General features: G+C 40.1%; 1 protein-coding gene across 4 annotated transcripts in view; it reads right to left on the bottom strand.

Moving 5' to 3' along the window:
- macf1a (microtubule actin crosslinking factor 1a) overlaps positions 1 to 21,306 on the bottom strand; it is an 826,555-nt gene that overhangs the window by 592,797 nt on the left and 212,452 nt on the right. For all 4 annotated transcript variants that reach the window (XM_039739817.1, XM_039739818.1, XM_039739819.1 and 1 more), the window contains exons 9-13: positions 14,742 to 14,861; positions 13,027 to 13,122; positions 1,433 to 1,560; positions 349 to 442; positions 28 to 182 (exon numbers count right to left, since the gene is read on the bottom strand). In XM_039739817.1, coding sequence (XP_039595751.1) covers positions 28 to 182; positions 349 to 442; positions 1,433 to 1,560; positions 13,027 to 13,122; positions 14,742 to 14,861 — 593 coding nt within the window. The remainder of the gene's footprint in view (positions 1 to 27; positions 183 to 348; positions 443 to 1,432; positions 1,561 to 13,026; positions 13,123 to 14,741; positions 14,862 to 21,306) is intronic.

Here is a 21,306-nt window from a genome sequence, read left to right as displayed (position 1 = left end):
TCTATTCCATTCATGTTACCCTCTTACCTGAATGCCAACTGTTCTACTTGATAGTATCTCTCAGCTCTCAAAATATGAGTGTCAGCCTGTAACTGACGGATCATCACATCAGAGTCCTGCAGATACATTTCCACATCCTGCTCATACTGTGAAGACAGACCTGCCTCCAGCTGGGAAACATCCTACAATGAAGTATGAAAAGAGTTATTCAGATATACATGTAATGAGCTTAAATAAAAATTCACTTTTGAACAAAGTTAAAAAGTGAGTAATGGAAAATCTTTAGAATTTCAAAAGTGTTACTGCAATAAATGATATTCTGTGATACATTGAAGAGCAAAGACTCACTGCCTGAAGTGTGTTCTTAGCTAGTGTCAGCTTCTCTTCACAATTTAGAGCTCCGTTTTGGATCTTGTTTGCAATTTGCAGAAGAAGCTCAAGTCTGTAGAATCAGAGCAAAAACAGATGATAGGAGATGAATGAAAAACTTATAAATAAGGTTCACTGAAATAAAATACAGTAATCCCTCGCTATATCGCGCTTTGACTTTTGCGGCTTCACTCTATTGCGGATTTTATATGTAAGCATATCTAAATATAACGCGGATTTTTCGCTGCTTTGCGGGTTCTGCGGACAATGGGTCTTTTTACTTCCTGTACATGCTTCCTCAGTTGGTTTGGTTGCAGTTGGTCCAAAACGAGTTGTAAGTGGATGTAATAAGGCAGTAGTCTGGATGGAATCTGCTTTAGGGATTTGGATTGAAGACTGCTGGAAGAAGAACAACTGCGGTGCTACATAGTCGCCTGAAGAGGCTCCTTTAGAAAAGCTGTAACACTCTCCTTTGTTGTGCAGTAAAACTAAACTCATCGTTATCGGACAAAGTTATTGTGTCATTGTTGGTGAGTAACCATAATTAATTTTCTAATTACAGTACTTAGTACATGTATGTACGTTTAGTGTCACTGTACACACATTTACTGTATACAATATTTCTTGCATTGTACGTATTTATTGCTGGTGGCCTGTCTATCGTAATGGCTGTAACATATGTGATATCGGAGACACTCGATATCTTTGAAATAATATTTCGGTTTTACTGTATATAAACAGTGTGTTTACATACATAATTTCAATGAATCTTACCTAATATCTAAGAGAATGCAAAGGGTTTATGCTGTATAACTGTGCAGGGAATATTTATAAACAGTGTGGGAGAGTTTATAAGGGCTTAAAATATATAAAAATAACCATACAAACATATAGTTTCTACTTCGCGGATTTTCACCTATCGCGGGGGGTTCTGGAACACAACCCCTGCAATCGAGGAGGGATTACTGTAGTCTCATCAGTTCACTTTCAAGCTTGAAATCCCATTTCTTAGTTGTATTGGCTCCATAAAGTTTTTATAAGTAAAACATATTTCCTTAGTTACCTCTCCACTGCTGGCCTTAGAGCTTTTTCTCGTTCCAACATTTCCAAGATTAGTTTACCCCACTCCTCTTCAAGATCATTGGGGTGCAGTCCCTGTGGTAGTTTAATACGACCAAACTCCATCCATACCTGAGATGTAAATGAGACTGTTAATTACTCTGACACCCTTTAAGAATATAAAGTTGAAAAATGACATCCTGATATTCTGTTCTGTCAAAGCATTGGTCAGTTGGAGCATAAATGAACACAACACATGAAGTGAGAGAAGTAACAAAGTTCTAAACATTCAGCCACAGGAAGTTAATTCAGTCAAACTTTGCCAAAGGAAAGATTCAGAAACTCTTATTGGCTTAGTTAATTCCAGAAATTCAGCTTGGGTTGAAACAATTGTAATGTTTATTCTTTGGTAATGGAAAATATTCAATGCAGAGTGCTATCTGAGAATAACATGAGAACCTATTACCATTGTGTATCATCATGTTAATCCTAATTTTAAGCTTATTTCTAAATAACTGCTTCCATTTACAGAAAACGCTGTGGTATAATCATTTAATCAAACTATTAGGTGGTCATTTGCACAATTTTGTCTGAATAGGCACTTTTTCCAAATTAATGAGCAAAGTCATGTAGGTAAAGAGGGGGAGCGGACATACTGATATGATTGTGTATAGATATACAAGTCCTTCATTATTGTCACATGTACAGAATTAAGTGAAATTCCTACTTGCACACTAGTCAACACCCAGCATGTTGCTACTCTCCAGTTAGAAAAGGACCAATAATTAGCATGGATGACCTTACATTTACTGCAGAATCTGTGCAAGGTTTTTGGTGGATTTCACAGGGGCTTGAGAGGCTGATGGAGTGGGCTCAGATGAGCCTCAAAGCATGGAGATATTGGATAGGTAAGTTAGTGGTCATAAAAGAAAAAAATGGTTGGGTCTGCCAAACAGCTGTAATTCAATCGCCCTTTTTGGACACAACATTAAGCTGTAGCTGTCACTAAGATCCATTAAAGAATAATTCAAGGCGACAAGAACTAGAGAGAAGCAGGGCAAGAATATTGCCCTCTACAACAGACTGGCTTATTGATGGGGGACCTACAGAATCCAACTAAATTTCCCACAGCATATTACAGGCATTACACCAAGACCAAAATTTTTCCTTGTGTCTGAATTCACCAAGGAACATGTTGGAACTAACAATCCCTTATGCAAATCTTTTGGATGAAGCCTCTGAAAGGAAATTCTCCATGTACAAGGGATTTGTCAGCGACTGCAGACAAGGCAGCTGGAAGGCAAAGTGCTTCCCAGTCGAGGTTCACTACATAGAGTTTGCTGCACAATCTCTGTTCAGGGGTCTTTAGGGCATTGGGCATCGAAGGACACAGAAAGAGAAGAGTCATCAGCAATACCACCAAAGCAGCAGAAAAAGCCTCTTGATGGCTAACTGCAGCTTTGCTAAATTGCAAGATATCTTTTAGAGGCATGAAGGGGAAGTAGGCACAGATGATTAAATTCTGTTGGGACAATAGTAGCCATAGCAAGTATCATTTCTAAGCATCAGGCAAGTGGGAAATAAAGAATATGCAGTTGGATCATGAGACTGCTGAAATAGGAGGAGATGTGGTGATGAAATGCTAAGGTAGAGATGGAATTTGAGGAAAAGAGGGAATGCTAGAAGAAAGAAATAGAGACCACAAAAACTCAAGATTTGAGAGTGTGCAACTGAACTTTAGAAAGAGGAAGTAAGGAGATATTTGCTCAAAACTGAGAAAGCAGATCACAAAAGAAAGTTCTGATTTAGTAGGTGTAAATTGCTATAAAAATCCTGAAAGGAAAAATGCAATTGATAGTAGTCAGAACAGCAAATGGGGATAGTGAGGGTCCTAAAGTAAAGGTAAGCAATGCAAGATGGATGTTATAAATCTTTTGCTTTTCATTATTGTGATGGATTTTGTGATGACAAAAATGCATAAATGACTGCAACTGGACTGTTTGCCTGTTGATGATCTTGTATGGATGGCAAAAATGACACAGAAGATACTGAAATTGAAATATTTAGTAAGAAACCTAAAGGCTTCAAGGTAAATGCAGTAAAGACCAAAGTGATGATTGGAGGTAAAGCCCATGTAGAATGTGGTTTAAATGTGTTAGGAGAAACTAAATCCAATGCATAGTTTGTTGGAAGTGAATGAATCAAAGACGTAGAGGTGTGAAGGGTAGTCTGCAAGGAACAAGACATTTATTCATAGAATGTGTGCAAGGAGAGTACAGAATGCTGAAGCAGTTGGTGCAAATTTAAATTTCAGGAATTAAGTGATTTTAGAAAAAATACCATACGAAAGTTCTGCTAATGCATGTGAATGAAGACAAAAGTGTAGGCACAGCAGTGATACCAAGAGTGAGAAGTGCACAGAATAAATTCCAGATGCTGTCCTTCATTCTGAGTTCTAAAGAAGGGAGAAGGTTATGAAAGATTCCTGAGAAGATTAATGCTATTTAGGAGGAAGACAGGGCTGACAAAGGCAGATTATTAAACAAAGCTGTGAAAAACAAAGACTGAATATGTGTACGTTGTAGTTTGTTTCGTAGTTACAGGAAGATGAATGCTGAGTTGAAAGAATGACTTGGTGAAAGTAGGACTTTAAGGCCATACATGTTGCTGAGCAGAAACAGACTACAATGGCTTGGGCATGTGAAGTAAAAAGGCAGAGGATTTTAGGTAGAGGAGATACCCCATCATGAAGACCGGAGGAGGAGGACTAGAGGAAAGCTTAAAAAGAGGTGGTAGGAGGTGGTGTTGCAAGACATGAGAAGAACTAGTGTAACATCATAGGCTGCTCAGGATTGTGGCGAGTGCAGGAAAAGATTTGGGGGCTAGCCAGTCCACCTGGGTAAAAATGGAAAGTGTCCATTAAAGTGGGGATGCGAATGGTGATGATGTCATAATTAAAAAGGCTTTGTGATGTCTGAAAAACAGTTTCTTTAGCATTTAGTTGATGCAGAGAAGTCTTTATACTTGATCACCAGGTCATTGGTAAATTTAATGATTTCAAAACATTGTTATATTTTAACCACATAAAAGTTTGTAAAACTTTTAAAATATATTGGTTGTTTTTTTTCAAACACTGACAAGTATTTTCCTTGTATCACATGCCATCATTTTCGGTTTGAGATATATCATGAACTTTTGTTAGTATACATAAAAAGGAATGCAAGTTTCTTCACTCAAAAGTTTATTTTGGGATGGACATTCAATTGTTATTTAACAGTAAGGACCTCGCCACTCTAAACTCCTAGGTTCCACTCTTCAGCACCAATAATGCTGCCCACATGGCTTATATGTTATCCCACAAGCCTTCACAGGTTTTTCTTTGTATATGGATATGTGGAGTGTGTCCTGTGTTTAACCTGTTCCATTTTTGGTTCCCACATAACTTACTGAATAACAGGCATAGAAAATGGACAGATGGATACAGCTATTAAAAAGGTATATACAGTTATGCGCCAGTTAATGGCCAACCAAGCTGAGGCCATTTTTTTTTCTTTTCTGATGATCGTGTGTATATACTTTCCATTTATGACCAATTTTTATTCAGACCGCTATAAGTTGTGTTTATTAACATTTACCTGTGAAAAGTCAATTAATCACCAAGAAGCACAAAGAAATGAACAAAGAGCAAAGGGGCTCCAGTTATGTATGTGGGGTGGTAATCCTCGTTTTAATACAACAATTGTTGTGAGGCAGGCCCACATAATCGACAGGTGGACTGGGGAATGTGGGGTTGGGACTCTCATAGAGTTTTCAAAGCACAGCTCCACTGCACTTAAAAAACTGTTCCCTGGGAGGGGGAATGAGCAGCACAACAACAGTTGCAAGGTAGTTCACAAGTGCTGTCCAACATCCTTAATAAAGGTGTACAGCCATGCAGCTTAAGCACTTGTCATAATACATGACTTTTCTAGTGATTTTGTAACCTTCATATACATAATCTTAGCCAGAGGCAAGGAAACCGTGAAGACAAAGTGATATACCCAGCGACTGAGACCAACTAGTCTGCGGCTCACTACGATATAATCAAATAGGTGTGATTATGTCTTTGGTCAGTAACGCAGGCTGTATTTGCAGGAAAGCTGACAACAAATGAATGCTTATAAAGAAGTACAATGCATACAAAGGAGTATAAGGAACACGCAAGTTTTGAACCTCACAAATAGATGAGGTGCTTGTCTGCCTGATGTTTCATACTTTTTGTAATAAAACAGAATGGGGAAAAAAAGGGGGGCCAAGACTGTGGCTGAACCCATTGTCGCTACTAACCATTTATATATCACCAATTCTGTCAGGAAGCACAAGAGCTGTGGATGTCAACAACAAAAGCAAAGCTCATCTGTCTGCTGCCTCATATTTTACTTATCATATAAGAACAGAACAAAAAAACAGAAATACAGGTCCAAGATTTCAGCTGAGCTTGCTGCAGCCATTAACTCTTCATATATCACCAGCTTTGTGGGGCAAGCGCACCATTAGCTATCAAGAAAAGAGGCAAACACAACTATACTAGAAGATCAGCATTTGGTCAGTAAATGTGACAATGTCCGTGTTTTTAGTCATGTACAACCCCAATTCCAATGAAGTTGGGACGTTGTTTAAAACGTAAATAAAAACAGAATACAATGATTTGTAAATCCTTTTCAATTCAACTGAATACAGTACAAAGACAAGATATCAAATGTTCAAACTGATAAACTTTATTGTTGTTTTGCAAATCTTCACTCATTTTTAATTTGATGCCTGCAACACGTTCCAAAAAAGCTGGGACGGGGCATTTTTACCACTGTGTTATATCACCTTTCCTTTTAACAACACTCAATAAGCATTTGGGAACTGAGGACACTAATTATTGAAGCTGTGTAGGTGAAATTCTTTCCCATTCTTGCTTGATGTACAACTTCAGTTGCTCAACAGTCCGGGGTCTCCATTGTCGTATTTTGCGCTTCATAATGCGGCACACATTTTCAATGGGAGACTAGTCTGGACTGCAGGCAGGCCAGTCTAGTACCCGCATTCTTTTACTACGAAGCCGCGCTGTTGTAACACATGCAGAATGTGGCTTCGCATTGTCCTGCTGAAATAAGCAGGGACGTCCCTGAAAGACGTCGCTTGCATGGCAGCATATGTTGCTCCAAAACCTGTATGTACCTTTCAGCATTAATGGTGCCTTCACAGATGTGCAAGTTACCCATGCCATGGGCACTAACACACCCCCATACCATCACAGATGCTGGCTTTTAAACTTTGCACTGATAACAATCCGGATGGTCCTTTTCATCTTTGGCCTGGAGGACACGACGTCCTAGATTACCAAAAGCAATTTGAAATGTGGACTTGTTAGACCACAGCACACTTTTCTACTTTGCGTCAGTCCATCTCAGATGAGCTCGGGCCCAGAGAAGCCGGCGGCGTTTCTGGGTGTTGTTGATATATGGCTTTCGCTTTGCATGGTAGAGTTTTAACTTGCACTTGTAGATGTAGCCACGAACTGTGTTAACTGACAATGGTTTTCTGAAGTATTCCTGAGCTCATGGTAATATCCTTTACAGTATGTCGGTTTTTAACGCAGTGCCGCCTGAGGGATCGAAAGTCACAGGCATCCAGTGTTGGTTTTCGGCCTTGCCGCTTACGTGCAGAGATTTCTCCAGATTCTCTGAATCTTTTGATGATATTATGGACAGTAGATGATGAAATCCCTAGATTCCTTGCATTTGTACGTTGAGAAACGTTGTTCTTAAACTGCTGGACTATTTGCCCACGCAGTTGTTCACAAAGTGTTGAACCTTGCCCCATCCTTGCTTGTGAACGACTGAGCCTTTTGGGGATGCTCCTTTTATACCCAATCATGACAAACACCTGTTTCCAATTAACCTGTTCACCTGTGGAATGTTCAAAACAGGTGTTTTTTCAACATTCCTCAACTGTCCCAGTCTTTTGCTGCACCTGTCCCAGCTTTTTTGGAACGTGTTGCAGGTATCAAATTTTAAATGAGTGAAGATTTGCAAAACAACAATAAAGTTTCAGTTTGAACATTAGATATCTTGTCATCGTAGTGTATTCAATTGAATATAGGTTGAAAAGGATTTGCAAATCATTGTATTCTGTTTTTATTTACGTTTTACACAACGTCCCAACTTCATTGGAATTGGGGTTGTAGTTTGACATGGTGCAGTGACAAGATCAGCAACTTCAATCAGGAATTCCAAGATACCCCATGCTAAAAAGCATTGCTCTACCTCCTGGTGGACCCTTTATGGTTTATTTAGATTGGTGCAGCTCCATGTGGCTAATTCTTATGCTTTCCCTTACACAGATAAAGTGTGATTTAACATGTGATCTGATGCTCATACTAACCTGGCTTATGGCTCCGGGGCGATCACGCATGAAATTACCAAGCGTTACTGTTTGTGGCTGTGTATTGGAACCTGCAAATCCTGCTACCTCCTCCTGCTATACTTTCTGCTGCTTTGCTATCGCCCTTCATCTCATCTACGCTACCAGACCCACCTGTCCAAATGGTTCCGCTATGCTGTGCTGCTTCTCCACTGCTTTTCACATAAGTATTGTCAAGTATCATGCTAAAATACTCTCATGACAAATTTCTTCTTATTAAACAGTTTGTCCAGAGCAAATGGTCTGATTGGAACATCCTAAAAGACACCGGTATTTTGCAGCGCCTGAAATATATACATCGCGGGTCAGGTCGCCGCCACCGCCGGGCTGCGAATGAAAAGACAACCGGCAGCATTTGCTCAGGAATAAGCCTTCCTTCTCATGGCCCTGGAAATACAAGTGTCAGTGTGCCAAATTTACATTGTGTGGAAATAAACCCTGATCACGGCTCTGTGCAAAAAGATGCCTCATTAACTAATACTGCTCTGTTTAACTCGAGATCTCTTAATGGCAAAGCATTGCTGCTGTCAGAACTCATCACTGACACTAAACTTGATATACTGTGTTTAACGGAGACCTGGCAAAAACCAAACAAATTGACGTCTCTCACGGAGGCGACTCCACCTGGTTTCACTTTCCATGCAGAACCTCGCAGCTCTAGACAAGGAGGTGGGCTAGCGGTAATTATCACAGCAGACTTAATTATCAAATGAATCCCAATTGACTGTCCACTGTCTTTTGAGTGCCTGGCTCTTAAACTAATAACGGAAACAGGTCCTGTCTCACTCATTGTTTTTTATCGTCCCCCAAAATACAATGCATCCTTGTTATCTGATCGAACTTTTAACCCACCTAAGCACTTACTCTCAGAGAATTATCCTTCTTGGTGATTTCAACATCCATATTGACATTACTACATCTAAACTGAGAAATGAATTCCTATCCTTACTGGACTGTTTTGACTTGACACAACATGTTGATTTTCCCACCCACTCTGGTGGTCATATATTGGATCTGATCTGCACTTCTGGACTATCTGTTGCCAATATTTACAGCAATGATTTGGGACTCTCTGACCATAAAGCAGTATTTTTCACTGTCTCACTGCCTTTACCTCCTCTTACTTATAAACGACAAATTTCTTACAAAAACCTTAAAAATATCTGTCCCTCTATCCTTTCTGGATCCATTTCTGATCTTTTACTGTCTACACCTATTCCGTCAACACTAGATAGTCTTGTTGACCACTATAACTCAGCCCTTCATTCAGCATTAGATAAAACAGCTCCTTGGTATAACTCAGAATTGCGATCTATGAAAGCAGCTGGCCGACGCCTTGAGAGAATGTCACGTAAGACTGGCCTCACCGTGCACATCCAGGCTTTCTCTGACCACCAAAGAGCTTACAGAGAAGCACTAACTGCTGCTAAGAACACCCACTATGGCAGAATAATAGAAAGTGGCCACAATAACCCAAGGGTTTTGTTTTCTGTAGTTAATAAACTACTTAAACCCGCATCTGGCCCAACTACCTCTTCTACTGAAGTCTGTGAGGAATTCCTCCACTTTTTCCGTAACAAAATTAAAGATCTAAATAATTCAACTAACATAAATACATCATCTGTTTATATCTCTCCTGTTTTCCCACTCCATCCAGCTCCTTCTCTAAGTTCTCACCAGTCACATCTGCGTTTGTTAATAACCTGCTTTGTAAGATGAGGCCGACTACTTGTGTACTGGACCCCATCCCCAGCACACTACTTAAGTCCTGCCTTCATCCCATAATCCCGACTGTTACAACAGTAATAAACTCATCCCTTGACATTGGCTCTGTGCAACTCACTTTTAAAATCGCTTCTGTAACCCCAATGTTAAAAAAGTCTGGTCTTGATGCTGACAATCTTAACAATTTCCAGCCTATTTCCTACTTACCTTTCCTGTCAAAAGATCTTTTGCATGTTGTAGCTTCCCAGCTCACCAATTACTTAACGTCTAACAATTTGATGGAACCCTTTCAGTCTGGTTTCAGGGTGCAGCACAGCTGTGAAACTGCTCTGCTACGGGTAACCAATGATTTGCTTATGGCAGCAGACTCTGGACAAACCAGCATATTAATTCTATTAGACCTCAGTGCAGCATTTGACACTGTCAGACATGACATTCTACTGTCTAGAATGGAGAACATGCTGGGTATCTCTGGCACTGCCCTCCAGTGGTTCAAGTCCTATCTGACTGATAGGCAAGAGTTTGTTAGTCTTGGCAACAGCAGATCCAGCTTGGCGCCAGTCACACAAGGAGTTCCTCAGGGCTCTGTCCTCGGCCCTCTTCTCTTCTGTATTTATATGCTTCCCCTTGGCCATATTATTCGTAGCTATGGACTGGGCTATCATTTTTTATGCAGATGATACTCAACTCTACTTCAATGTTAAAAGTGGAACTTCATCAGAGCTTTCTCAGCTCACAACCTGCCTTAGTGAAATTAAAACCTGGATGGAGCAGAACTCTTTAAAATTAAACTGCAACAAAACTGAACTCCTGCAAATTGGGACTAAAATGCAACTTAATAAAATGAGCTCCTTCCCAGTCAATCTTGGTGGTGATCTCATCAGACCTGCCTCTACTGCAAAGAATCTTGGTGTCATTTTTGATTCCTCCCTTTCTTACTCCACCCACATAAATCACATTAAGAAACTTTCTTACTTTCACCTCCATAACATATCCCGTGTTCGCTCCTTCCTCTCCTTTTCTAATGCTGAGAAACTTGTCCATGCTTTTATCACATACCACATAGATTATTGTAGCTCGCTGCTGGCAGGTGCCCCTTCTAATCTTATATCACAGCTCCAGCTTATTCAAAACTCAGCTGCAAGAGTCCTCACTCTAACCAGCAGCAGCAAGCACATCACACCCATCCTGCTCCGTCTTCACTGGCTCCCTGTGTCTTACAGAATCGAATATAAAATCCTACTAATAACCTACAAAGCCTTAAATAACCTTGCCAAACTACATCAGTGACCTTCTCCATCACTATGTGCCTGCCCGCTCACTAAGGTCCTCTGATTCTGGCAATCTTGTTGTGCCCCACACTAATCTACACTCCATGGGTGACAGGGCCTTCCGCTGTATAGCGCCCAGACTCTGGAATAACCTACCGAAATTAATGAGGTCAGCTGATTCCATGAATTCTTTTAAAAAACAACTTAAAACTTTAGCTCTACCTGACTTTATTACCCTTCTCTCAGTTTACCTCTCTGTCAAGATGCTCATGTAACATGTATGTGTGTGCTAGATCATCAATTCTGTTGTCTGTTAGGCTTTCTCTAAATTTACTGTCTATCTTCTTTCTTTCTTTATTTATTTATTTATTTATTTGTTTTGTACTATGCTATATACTGCATACCCTGCCATTCTCTCTTATATTCTGTAAGTACCTTGAGCATGGGAAAGGCGCTATATAAATAAAATGTATTATTATTATTATTATGTGTCAGAACAGCAAACATGCCATGAGCCTCAGAGAAGTCGTTCACTGCCAGTGAAACTGCATTTTTCATTCAACATTGGCATGGCACTTTATATATACAGTAATCCCTCCTCGATCGCGGGGGTTGCGTTCCAGAACCCTCCGCGATAGATGAAAATCCGCGAAGTAGAAACCATATGTTTGTATGATTATTTTTATATATTTTAAACCCTTATAAACTCTCCCACACTGTTAACATTATTAGAGCCCTCTAGACATGAAATAACACCCTTTAGTCAAAAGTTTAAACTGTGCTCCATGACAAGACAGAGATGACAGTTCTTTCTTACAATTAAAAGAATGCAAACATATCCTCTTCTTTAAAGAATGCGTGTCAGGAGCAGAGAATGTCAGAGAGAGAGAGAGAGAGCGCGAGAGAAAAGCAAACAATCAAAAAATCAATACGTGCTTTTAAGTATGCCGAACCACCGCCATAAAGCAGCATTTTTTAGAGGAGCGTCCGTATCTCCTAGGCAAACAGTCTCTGTGCAAACAGCCCCTCTGCTCACACTCCCTCCGTCAGGCAGAGAGAGTGAGAGAGACAGAGAAAATGCAAACAATCAAGCACTGTGCGGGAAGCACATCGTATATAATTGAGGAGTTTTTTTTTTAATATGTAATACGTGCTCTGATTGGGTAGCTTCTCGACCATCTGCCAATAGCGTCCCTTGTATGAAATCAACTGGGCAAACCAACTCAGGAAGCATGTAGCATAAATTAAAAGACCCATTGTCCGCAGAAATCCGCGAACCAGCGAAATATCCATGATATATATTTAGATATGCTTACATTTAAAATCCGTGATGGAGTGAAGCTGCGAAAGTCGAAGTGCGATATAGCGAGGGATCACTGTATTCCCACCTAATTCACTCAATCTTTATCAGACCCCAAGAAGTGTCACATCCTTGTCCAGCACCTCTTATTTTCAATTTGACATTTCAATCTAGTGCTACAGTTCCTTCATCTAACAAGCTCACGTCAGTTCCTTCCTAAATCTACTTTTAGGACTCATTTACTAATATAAAAAGCTTAACTTATGCTCGTGTGCGCTTGTCTGGTATGCCAATCTATGTCATTAGATTCAATTCTGTGGAATTTTACATAAATTCCCCGTTTGTACAGGAGAAGATCATAGGCTATTCTTCCTTTTAAAATTTAGTGGTATTCCAATACTGGGCAATGCAGGTATCACTGGTTTGAGTTTGTCCAGTATGCAAATCCACACCATTCATCCTACCTTCACCAATTTTGTACAGATTCCACATTTCTTGAGTCTACAGGGGAAGACCATAGACTACCATTTTGCAACAATAGTAAGTAAGTTATAAAAATGAAATGAAAATAAGTCAAAGACAGAATACTGATTAGACATCATTTATATTTTGAGCTTTTCAAAACAGCCCATTTATTATGGGGGTGATCAGTCATTTCTGAAGCAGGAAGGATATTTTTATTATAAAGGAGGGATTACTTTCATTCACTGATTTGTTACTTTTTAATCATCCTTGTTGTATGGAATGTTTGAGCAGGTACTTGTATATTAGTAAGAGGTAAAAATAAAAACTTATATTTATATATATATACATACAAATAATGCTCAAGTAAATTAGGAAAATACTCACCTCTAGCATCTTGTACAACTGTTCTACTTCTGCCTTTTCCATCTCTTTGAGTGGAATCTCAGTTTCTTTGAAGTGAACATATTCATTATATAGTGCCTATAATACAAAAGAACATCTGATGACTGAGAATTGTGTAAAGGACAGCCTACTTTGTTTTGGATTAATCTACTAGCTATAATGAGACAAGTACTGATATAATTATGCAGGTACCAATCAAAATTAAGGTTTCATGCAAAACTTAGGACACAGGACATCCCTGGTCAAATTACATATTGAGTTGACATTCAAATAAAAAACAGTAAAAAGAACTTTTAACAGCAAACAAACTAAAAGTGGGAATGTTTGATAAACTAAAAAAAACCTAACCACGGCATTTGCAAAAGTTTGAAGACCGTCTGATTTATAAAGTCTCAGATCTAATTAAGTCATTAGTCTGGTCTGGCTTAGCTTGTTAGATGTTATTTGGATTAAGAACTGTCATTAGAAATTGTCAGCTGATGTCAGTTTGGAAGCCTAATAAATTCATAGACTCTTCAAAATATTATAGTTAGTAAAACATTTACTTGGGTAAATGTATATGACGTAAAAAGAACTCAAGTCATAAGCAAACACATAGGCTCTGAAATGTAAAAGTGCAATTTAATTACTTTAGAAAAAACATTAACCAAAATAAGTAAATATCTATGGTGCACTTTGAAAATCATAAAGAGTATATACATAGCAGTCACCTTTTCTTAGCACTTAACAAAATATTTGTGTGTAGTCCAATTTTAATTGTGAACTCTGCCTTTTTTATTAAAGCCATTCAATTGTTCTTTGTAACAATACAAATTGAAAAAGTAACAAAGTAGGACAGTTTCTAAACAATATATTTTTTAAAGTGTGAAAGTACTTACATTTTAAAACACTTTAAAATTACTAATCCTTACATAATCTACTCAAGTGCAGAAAGGAAAACACATGTTATATGTTACTGTAGAGAAATAATCAATGCTAAATAATTGTTATACGTGTAAAAAGACAGGGCACTTCATCTGCATCCACTTATCAATTTTAATATATGCCTACCATGTATTTCTTTGTGGACCATTAAAACTGATTTTTTACATCTATGAAACACAGTTTGAAGGAATTAAATAAAACAACTGATGACAAAGTATTGTATATCTGCAGTGATTGCACATCAAAAAGTCTGTGTTTTTATTCTATTTATGTCCTACAGACTGTGGTGGGCTAGCGCCCTGCCCGGGGTTTGTTCCAGCCTTGCGCCCTGTGATGGCTGGGACTCTGTATTATGATATAGTGGGTTGGATAATGGACAGATGTCCTACAGAATTTTTATATTTCAGAAACCAACAAGGGATGGTATCTCACATGAACTCATTTGTTTAGGGTAGAGATCTGTTAACACAAATAGGTTCAATGCAACTGGTCACAAGACTGAATGAAACAATCCATCACTCATCAAAATGTGAGCATGTGGCAAAAACTGTAGTAACCAACTATTGAGGGAAGATATTTTCAATTAATCATTTACTTTAACTACACCCGAGTGATTCATGGCAAGGTCATAAAATAAAGGCCACATTATACTGTAATGTGCAACCAGTGCCAGTGCAATTTACTTGTTGTTGCTTTATTTAATTTGTATTGTACGAAAACAGACATTAAAGAGGCTCAAAGAAAACAGTAGGAAAAATTGAAGTAGTTCTCACCTTTAATTCAACAGGATTTTGAGGCAAGCTTTTGTCTGTCATGCGAGATGTTTCCTGTCTGATCCACTGGAAAAGGATTGAAATTCTATTCTGATACTCTGTCCATTTTTGATCTACTTCCTAAATAAAAAAAAACAGTATGATTAGATTAGATTAGATTAGATTCAACTTTACTGTCATTACACATGTATAAATACAGGGCAACGAGATTCAGTTTAGCATCTAATCAGAAGTGCAAAGAGCAGAAGTGCAATAAATATAGTATGTGCATATTATGTACAGTTAAATACGATATGTACAGTTAAATGTGATATGTACAGTTAAGAGCACAGTGAAGATGGGAATAAATATATAGATATACACTCACCTAAAGGATTATTAGGAACACCACACTAATACGGTGTTTGACCCCCTTTTGCCTTCAGAACTGCCTTAATTCTACGTGGCATTGATTCAACAAGGTGCTGAAAGCATTCTTTAGAAATGTTGGCCCATATTGATAGGATAGCATCTTGCAGTTGATGGTGATTTGTGGGATGCACATCCAGGGCACGAAGCTCCCGTTCCACCACATCCCAAAGATGCTCTATTAGGTTAAGATCTGGTGACTGTGGGGGCCATTTTAGTACAGTGAACTCATTGTAATGTTCAAGAAACCAATTTGAAATGATTCGAGCTTTGTGACATGGAGCATTATCCTGCTGGAAGTAGCCATTAGAGGATAGGTACATGGTGGTCATGAAGGGATGGACATGGTCAGAAACAATGCTCAGGTAGCCCGTGGCATTTAAACGATGCCCAATTGGCACTAAGGGGCCTAAAGTGTGCCAAGAAAACATCCCCCACACTATTACACCACCACCACTAGCCTGCACAGTGGTAACAAGGCATGATGGATCCATGTTCTCATTCTGTTTACACCAAATTCTGACTCTACCATTTGAATGTCTCAACAGAAATCGAGACTCATCAGACCAGGCAACATTTTTCCAGTCTTCAACTGTCCAATTTTGGTGAGCTTGTGCAAATTGTAGCCTCTTTTTCCTATTTGTAGTGGAGATGAGTGGCAACCGGTGGGGTCTTCTGCTGTTGTAGCCCATCCGCCTCAAGGTTGTGCATGTTGTGGCTTCACAAATGCTATGCTGCATACCTCGGTTGTAACGAGTGGTTATTTCAGTCAAAGTTGCTCTTCTATCAGCTTGAATCAGTCGGCCCATTCTCCTCTGACCTCTAGCATCAACAAGGCATTTTCGCCCACAGGACTGCCGCATACTGGATGTTTTTCCCTTTTCACACCATTCTTTGTAAATCTTAGAAATGGTTGTGCGTGAAAATCCCAGTAACTGAGCAGATTGTGAAATACTCAGACCGGCCCGTCTGGCACCAACAACCATGCCACGCTCAAAATTGCTTAAATCACCTTTCTTTCCCATTCTGACATTCAGTTTGGAGTTCAGGAGATTGTCTTGACCAGGACCACACCCCTAAATGCATTGAAGCAACTGCCATGTGATTGGTTGATTAGATAATTGCCTTAATGAGAGATTGAACAGGTGTTCCTAATAATCCTTTAGGTAAGTGTATATAGATAGATATACAGATGTTCTAAATGCGGATGTGGAGGTTCAACGGGGGACTGAGTTCAGAAGTGTGACTGCTGTGGGGAAGAAGCTGTTCCTAAACCTGCTGGTTTTAGTCGGAAGGCTCCTGTAGCGCCTTCTGGAGGGGAGGAGCTGGAAGAGTTTGTTGGCTGAATGAGAGGAGTCCTTAAGAATGCAACGAGCTCGGTGTAAACATCTCTTCTTGTGAACGTCCTCAATGACCGGAAGTGGAGTCCCTATGATGCGTTGTGCGGTTTTCACCACCCGCTGCAGTGCCTTGCGGTCAGCAACAGAGCAATTTCCATACCAGGCTGTGATACAGTTGGTCAGGATGCTCTCTATCGCACAGTGGTAGAAGTTGCCCAGTATGACAGCAGACAGTTGGCTCTTCTTCAGTGTCCTCAAGAAGAAGAGGCGCTAATGGGCCTTCTTGACCAGGCTGGAGGTGTTGTTTGTCCATGACAGGTTCTCCGAGATGTGTGTCCCCAGGAATTTGAAACTGGAAACCCGTTCGACAGCCATGCCATTGATGTGAATGGGGTAATGGGTGTCTCCCTTCTTCTTCCTGAAGTCCACAATAAGCTCCTTGGTTTTGGTGGTATTCAGGAGCAGGTTACTTTCAGCGCACCACACAGCTAAGTGTTTTACCTCCTCCCTGTAATTAGACTCATCATTGTCACTGATGAGACCGATCACCGTGGTATTGTCTGCAAACTTGATGATGGAGTTGGATCCATATATGGGCCTGCAGTCATGAGTGAAAAGGGAGTAGAGGAACGGGCTCAGCACACAGCCCTGTGGAACGCCAGTGTTGAGTTTAATGGTGGTAGAGCAGTTATGGCCTGACCTGACATGCTGGGGTCTGTTGGTCAGGAAGTCCATGATGCCAATTACAGATGGAATTGTTGATACCAAGATCCACAAGTTTACTGATCAACTTGGAAGTGATGACTGTATTGAATGCTGAGCTGAAGTCAACAAACAGAAATCTTACATAGGTGTTCTTATTGTCCAGATGTGAGAGTACACATTGAAGCGCTGTGGATACAGCATCCTCTGTACTCCTATTGTTACGGTAGGCAAATTGGTGAGGATCCAGTGTGGGGGGCAGGCATGTCTTGAAGTGTGCCAGTACCAGTCGCTCAAAGCACTTCATAGCTATAGGCGTGATTGCTACAGGGCGGTAGTCATTCAGGCCCATCGGTGATGAGTGTTTCGGCACTGGCACTATGGAGGTGGTTTTGAAGCATGCTGGTACTGCTGCCTGGGTAAGGGACAGGTTGAAAATATCCGTGAAGACCCCTGCAAGCTGTTCAGCACATGCTCTAAGGACACGTCCAGGAATGCCATTAGGGCCAGCAGCCTTATGAGCATTGATGCGGCTTAGTGCGTTATGGACCTCCGTGTGGGTGAGTGTGATGGTATGGCAGTCATCAGAGGGTAGGTTTATGGTGGACTTTTCCTTGTTGTCCTTGTCAAAGCGAGCGTAGAAGTCATTCAGCTCATTGAGGGAGGACATATCAATGGCTGTCTGTGTGGAAGTGCCGGACTTATACTCAGAGATGGCCTGGATGCCCAGCCACATACATCGGGGGTCAGAGTTGACAAAGTGACCCTCCACCTTCAGTTTGTAGCTAAGCTTGGCCTTGTTGATGCCCCTCTTCACTTCTGCCCTGGAAGTACTGTAGGCATGTGTGTCACCTGATCTGAAGGCATTGTTACGTGCCTTTAGCAGAAGCCGCACTTCCCTGTTCATCCATGGTTTCTGATTTGGGTACGTTGTGATCCGCTTCTCTGTGGTAACACTGTCAATTGTGGTGCTGATGTGTTCCAGTACTGAGTGTGTGTAGTAGTCAATGTTTATTTGTGAGTCGAAGGTGGCCTGAGAGGCAAACATGCTCCAGTCTGTGTCCTTAAACCTTTCCTGGAGTGTAGAGTCACCCACCCACTTCTCCATACTCCTTGCCACTGTATTAAGCTGCTTCACCCCCACTATTACCATGTACAACCCCCTCTCGAAACCCCACCTCCCCATACTCTTTACTAGTGAACTCTGCTTCGCCTTGTCCCCGCTATTTGTTTTAGCAATATTTGCCAACCCACCCACTCCTCCCTTACCTTCTCTGCAGATCATTAGATCTGCCTGTGCCTGCAGATCTGTGGCTGTCATCTCACAATGTCATGCGAGATGACAGCCTGGGCGCTCAACTAAATTAGCTGGACAGAGCGCTTGGCTAAAAGACGCTAGGGAGAACACTGTGATATGACTAATATGAATAATGTTGCATCTGTGCCACAGTGTTTTCTGAAATGTACTATACAGGTCATAAAACGAATAATTCCAAATATCATATATACTTATGTCTCTGACTTTTTTTTTTTTGACATCACAGACCATAAGGTGCATACTAATTCAGCATGAGCAGGAACACTCAATAAAACTGAATAAAAAAAAATCAACTGACGGTGAGATACGAAGAAGGCAGATTCGCCAGCGTTTGTGTGTCAGCTTTTATCCCTCCAGATCAGAGAATGTCCAGTTCCATTGCCTCAAAACACCACTCACATCTACAGTTATTCCCAGTTTCAAATACAACTAACAGCGTCAGATCCCAAGGGCGGTAGTATGTATCGGTAACTTTTACAAGTCCTATAAATGTACACCGTCTGTTACGGACACAAACCAAGTGTATGTGTGTACTGTATAATATTAATAATAAGAGCAGCTCACTACTTAAAATGGCAAATATAGGAGACAGACGGGATCGAACTGGGGACTCTTGATTACAAGTCAGCAAATCTTACCGTTACACCATTGAAGCTGTTGTCTTTTCCTTGAACCTTTTGTGAAACTGTTTATTTGATCTTTGGACTTCAGGCTTCATACATTATATAGTTTATGCATAAATTTTATCATTTACTGCTAAAATATGAAAAAATGTTCTATTTAAAAAATGTGTTTACATAGATTCTTGTAGAAACGAAATACACATGAAATGCGTGTGTTCCAAATAACAATCTATTATTTCCACTCTAAAACTCCAGCACTTCACTCCCAGATAATCAATCAATGCATTAGCTGGGAGAACTCTGTGAACGTTCTAAGGAAGTGGTGGATGGAATATTAGGCTGCTTGCCTTTATCGGCATATTTGCAGGACAAAAGACAATGGCGGAGAGTTGCGAACGGATTTAAGGTGGGCCGGATCTACGAGTTTTTTCGTAGGCTCTGGTAATTCTAGTGTTAAGAGGTCTTGAACTGCTTGAGAATAGTACAGTATGTATTGTCTAGAACAGGGGAGCCCAATACATCGATCGCGATCAATTGGTAGATCGGAAAGGTAGTGCAGGTGGATCGCGTTGTATTCCAAAAATTTTTTTTAAATGTTAGTTAATCATATATCCTCCCTATGGCATTTGCCACTTGATTGAGATACAGGGCAGCCAGTCTGAGATCTCTTTTCTTCTAACATATTGGTCATCCCTCATGCACGATCAAACACGCGAGCTACTGCAAAACTCCGGCTATCTAAGTGATCTACGTAGTTAGCCATCCAATTTATATCGACTAAAGAAAAGATTTAAAAAAAAAAATTTGTTGGTTATGGGATGGATGTGGAATTGGAAGAGGATTTTTTCCTCTCACAATGTCACAATCAAAGTGCATTTTTCTGATTTGTCAATCTATCATTGTAATTCCAAAGTAGGAAAATGTGGAAAGGCACTTTCAAACTGTCCATAAAAACAACGCAACTGACTTCCTTCTGATAAGTGATGTGAGAATGAGAAAGGACAGAGAACTAAAATGGCAATTAAATCGGACAGCCGTCATTTTTCACTCGGCTGAATTCAAAAGCAAAGGCAGACACACAAAAAGCATCGTTCCGGGTGAGTCACTCGATCATTAAGCATAAGAAGTCCTTCCAAGATGGAGAGATGATAAAAGATGCCTTCGTTGAGGCAGATGGCTATGGAGAAATTTCTGCTGAGATTTCAAGACCCCTGGCTGTAGAAAAAGGAGTTTCTCCTTGTCATTAAACATGCAGAATATAAGCAACTTAATAACGATCAATGGCCGCTAGACTTAGCATTTTATTTTCGATCTGACCAACATGTTGAATGAGCTTAATTAACAGCTGCAATGAAAAGAGAACTCCATGGTCAATATGATTAGCTCAGTTAATGCATTCAAACGAAAAATGCAAAATCTGTCCTCAAAGTTGCAGCGCCTTAATTTGGGAAACATCCCAAACCTCGCGTCACAGCTGAAGACGCAATGGAAGGCGTGTGCGCAACTTGACAGCATATGCTACACAGAGCAGATTGAAAATTGTCTGTCAGACTTTATCTAATGGAAAAAAAGTAACGACTCGAGTGTTGCCCAATGTAGCGTAAGAGTAGCGTTTCCTCTTTACAAATGTACTCAAGTAAAAGTAAAAAGTATGGTGCAGTAAAACTACTCGAAGAAGTACAATTTTTTATTTAAAAGTTACTCAAGTAAATGTAACTCGTTACTACCCACCCCTGATACTCAGTGTATATATATACTGTATATATCTCTATACTAATAAAAGGAAAAGCCCTCACTCACTCATCACTAATTCTCCAACTTCCTGTGTAGGTAGAAGGCTGAACTTTTTCTGGCTTATTCCTTACAGCTTACTTACAAAAGTTAAGCAGGTTTCATTTCGAAATTCTACACTTAACGGTCATAAAGGTCGATAACGGTCGACAACGTCCGCCATCTTGAATTTTCTTATTTACGGCCCCATCTTCACGAAATTTGGTAGGCGGCTTCCCAGCGCTAACCGAAACCGATGTACATACTTATTTCGATGGTATGACGCCACTGTCAGCCGCCATATTGAACTTTCCAACGTCACTAATTCTCCAACTTCCCGTGTAGGTAGAAGGCTGAAATTTGGCATGCTCATTCCTTATAGCTTACTTACAAAAGTTAAGCAG

The sequence above is a fragment of the Polypterus senegalus genome, chromosome 17, assembly GCF_016835505.1.
Source record: "Polypterus senegalus isolate Bchr_013 chromosome 17, ASM1683550v1, whole genome shotgun sequence".
In the NCBI taxonomy this organism is placed as follows: domain Eukaryota; kingdom Metazoa; phylum Chordata; class Cladistia; order Polypteriformes; family Polypteridae; genus Polypterus; species Polypterus senegalus.
Note: the sequence above shows the minus strand (reverse complement) of the source record. Positions and strands in the feature narration are given on the sequence as shown.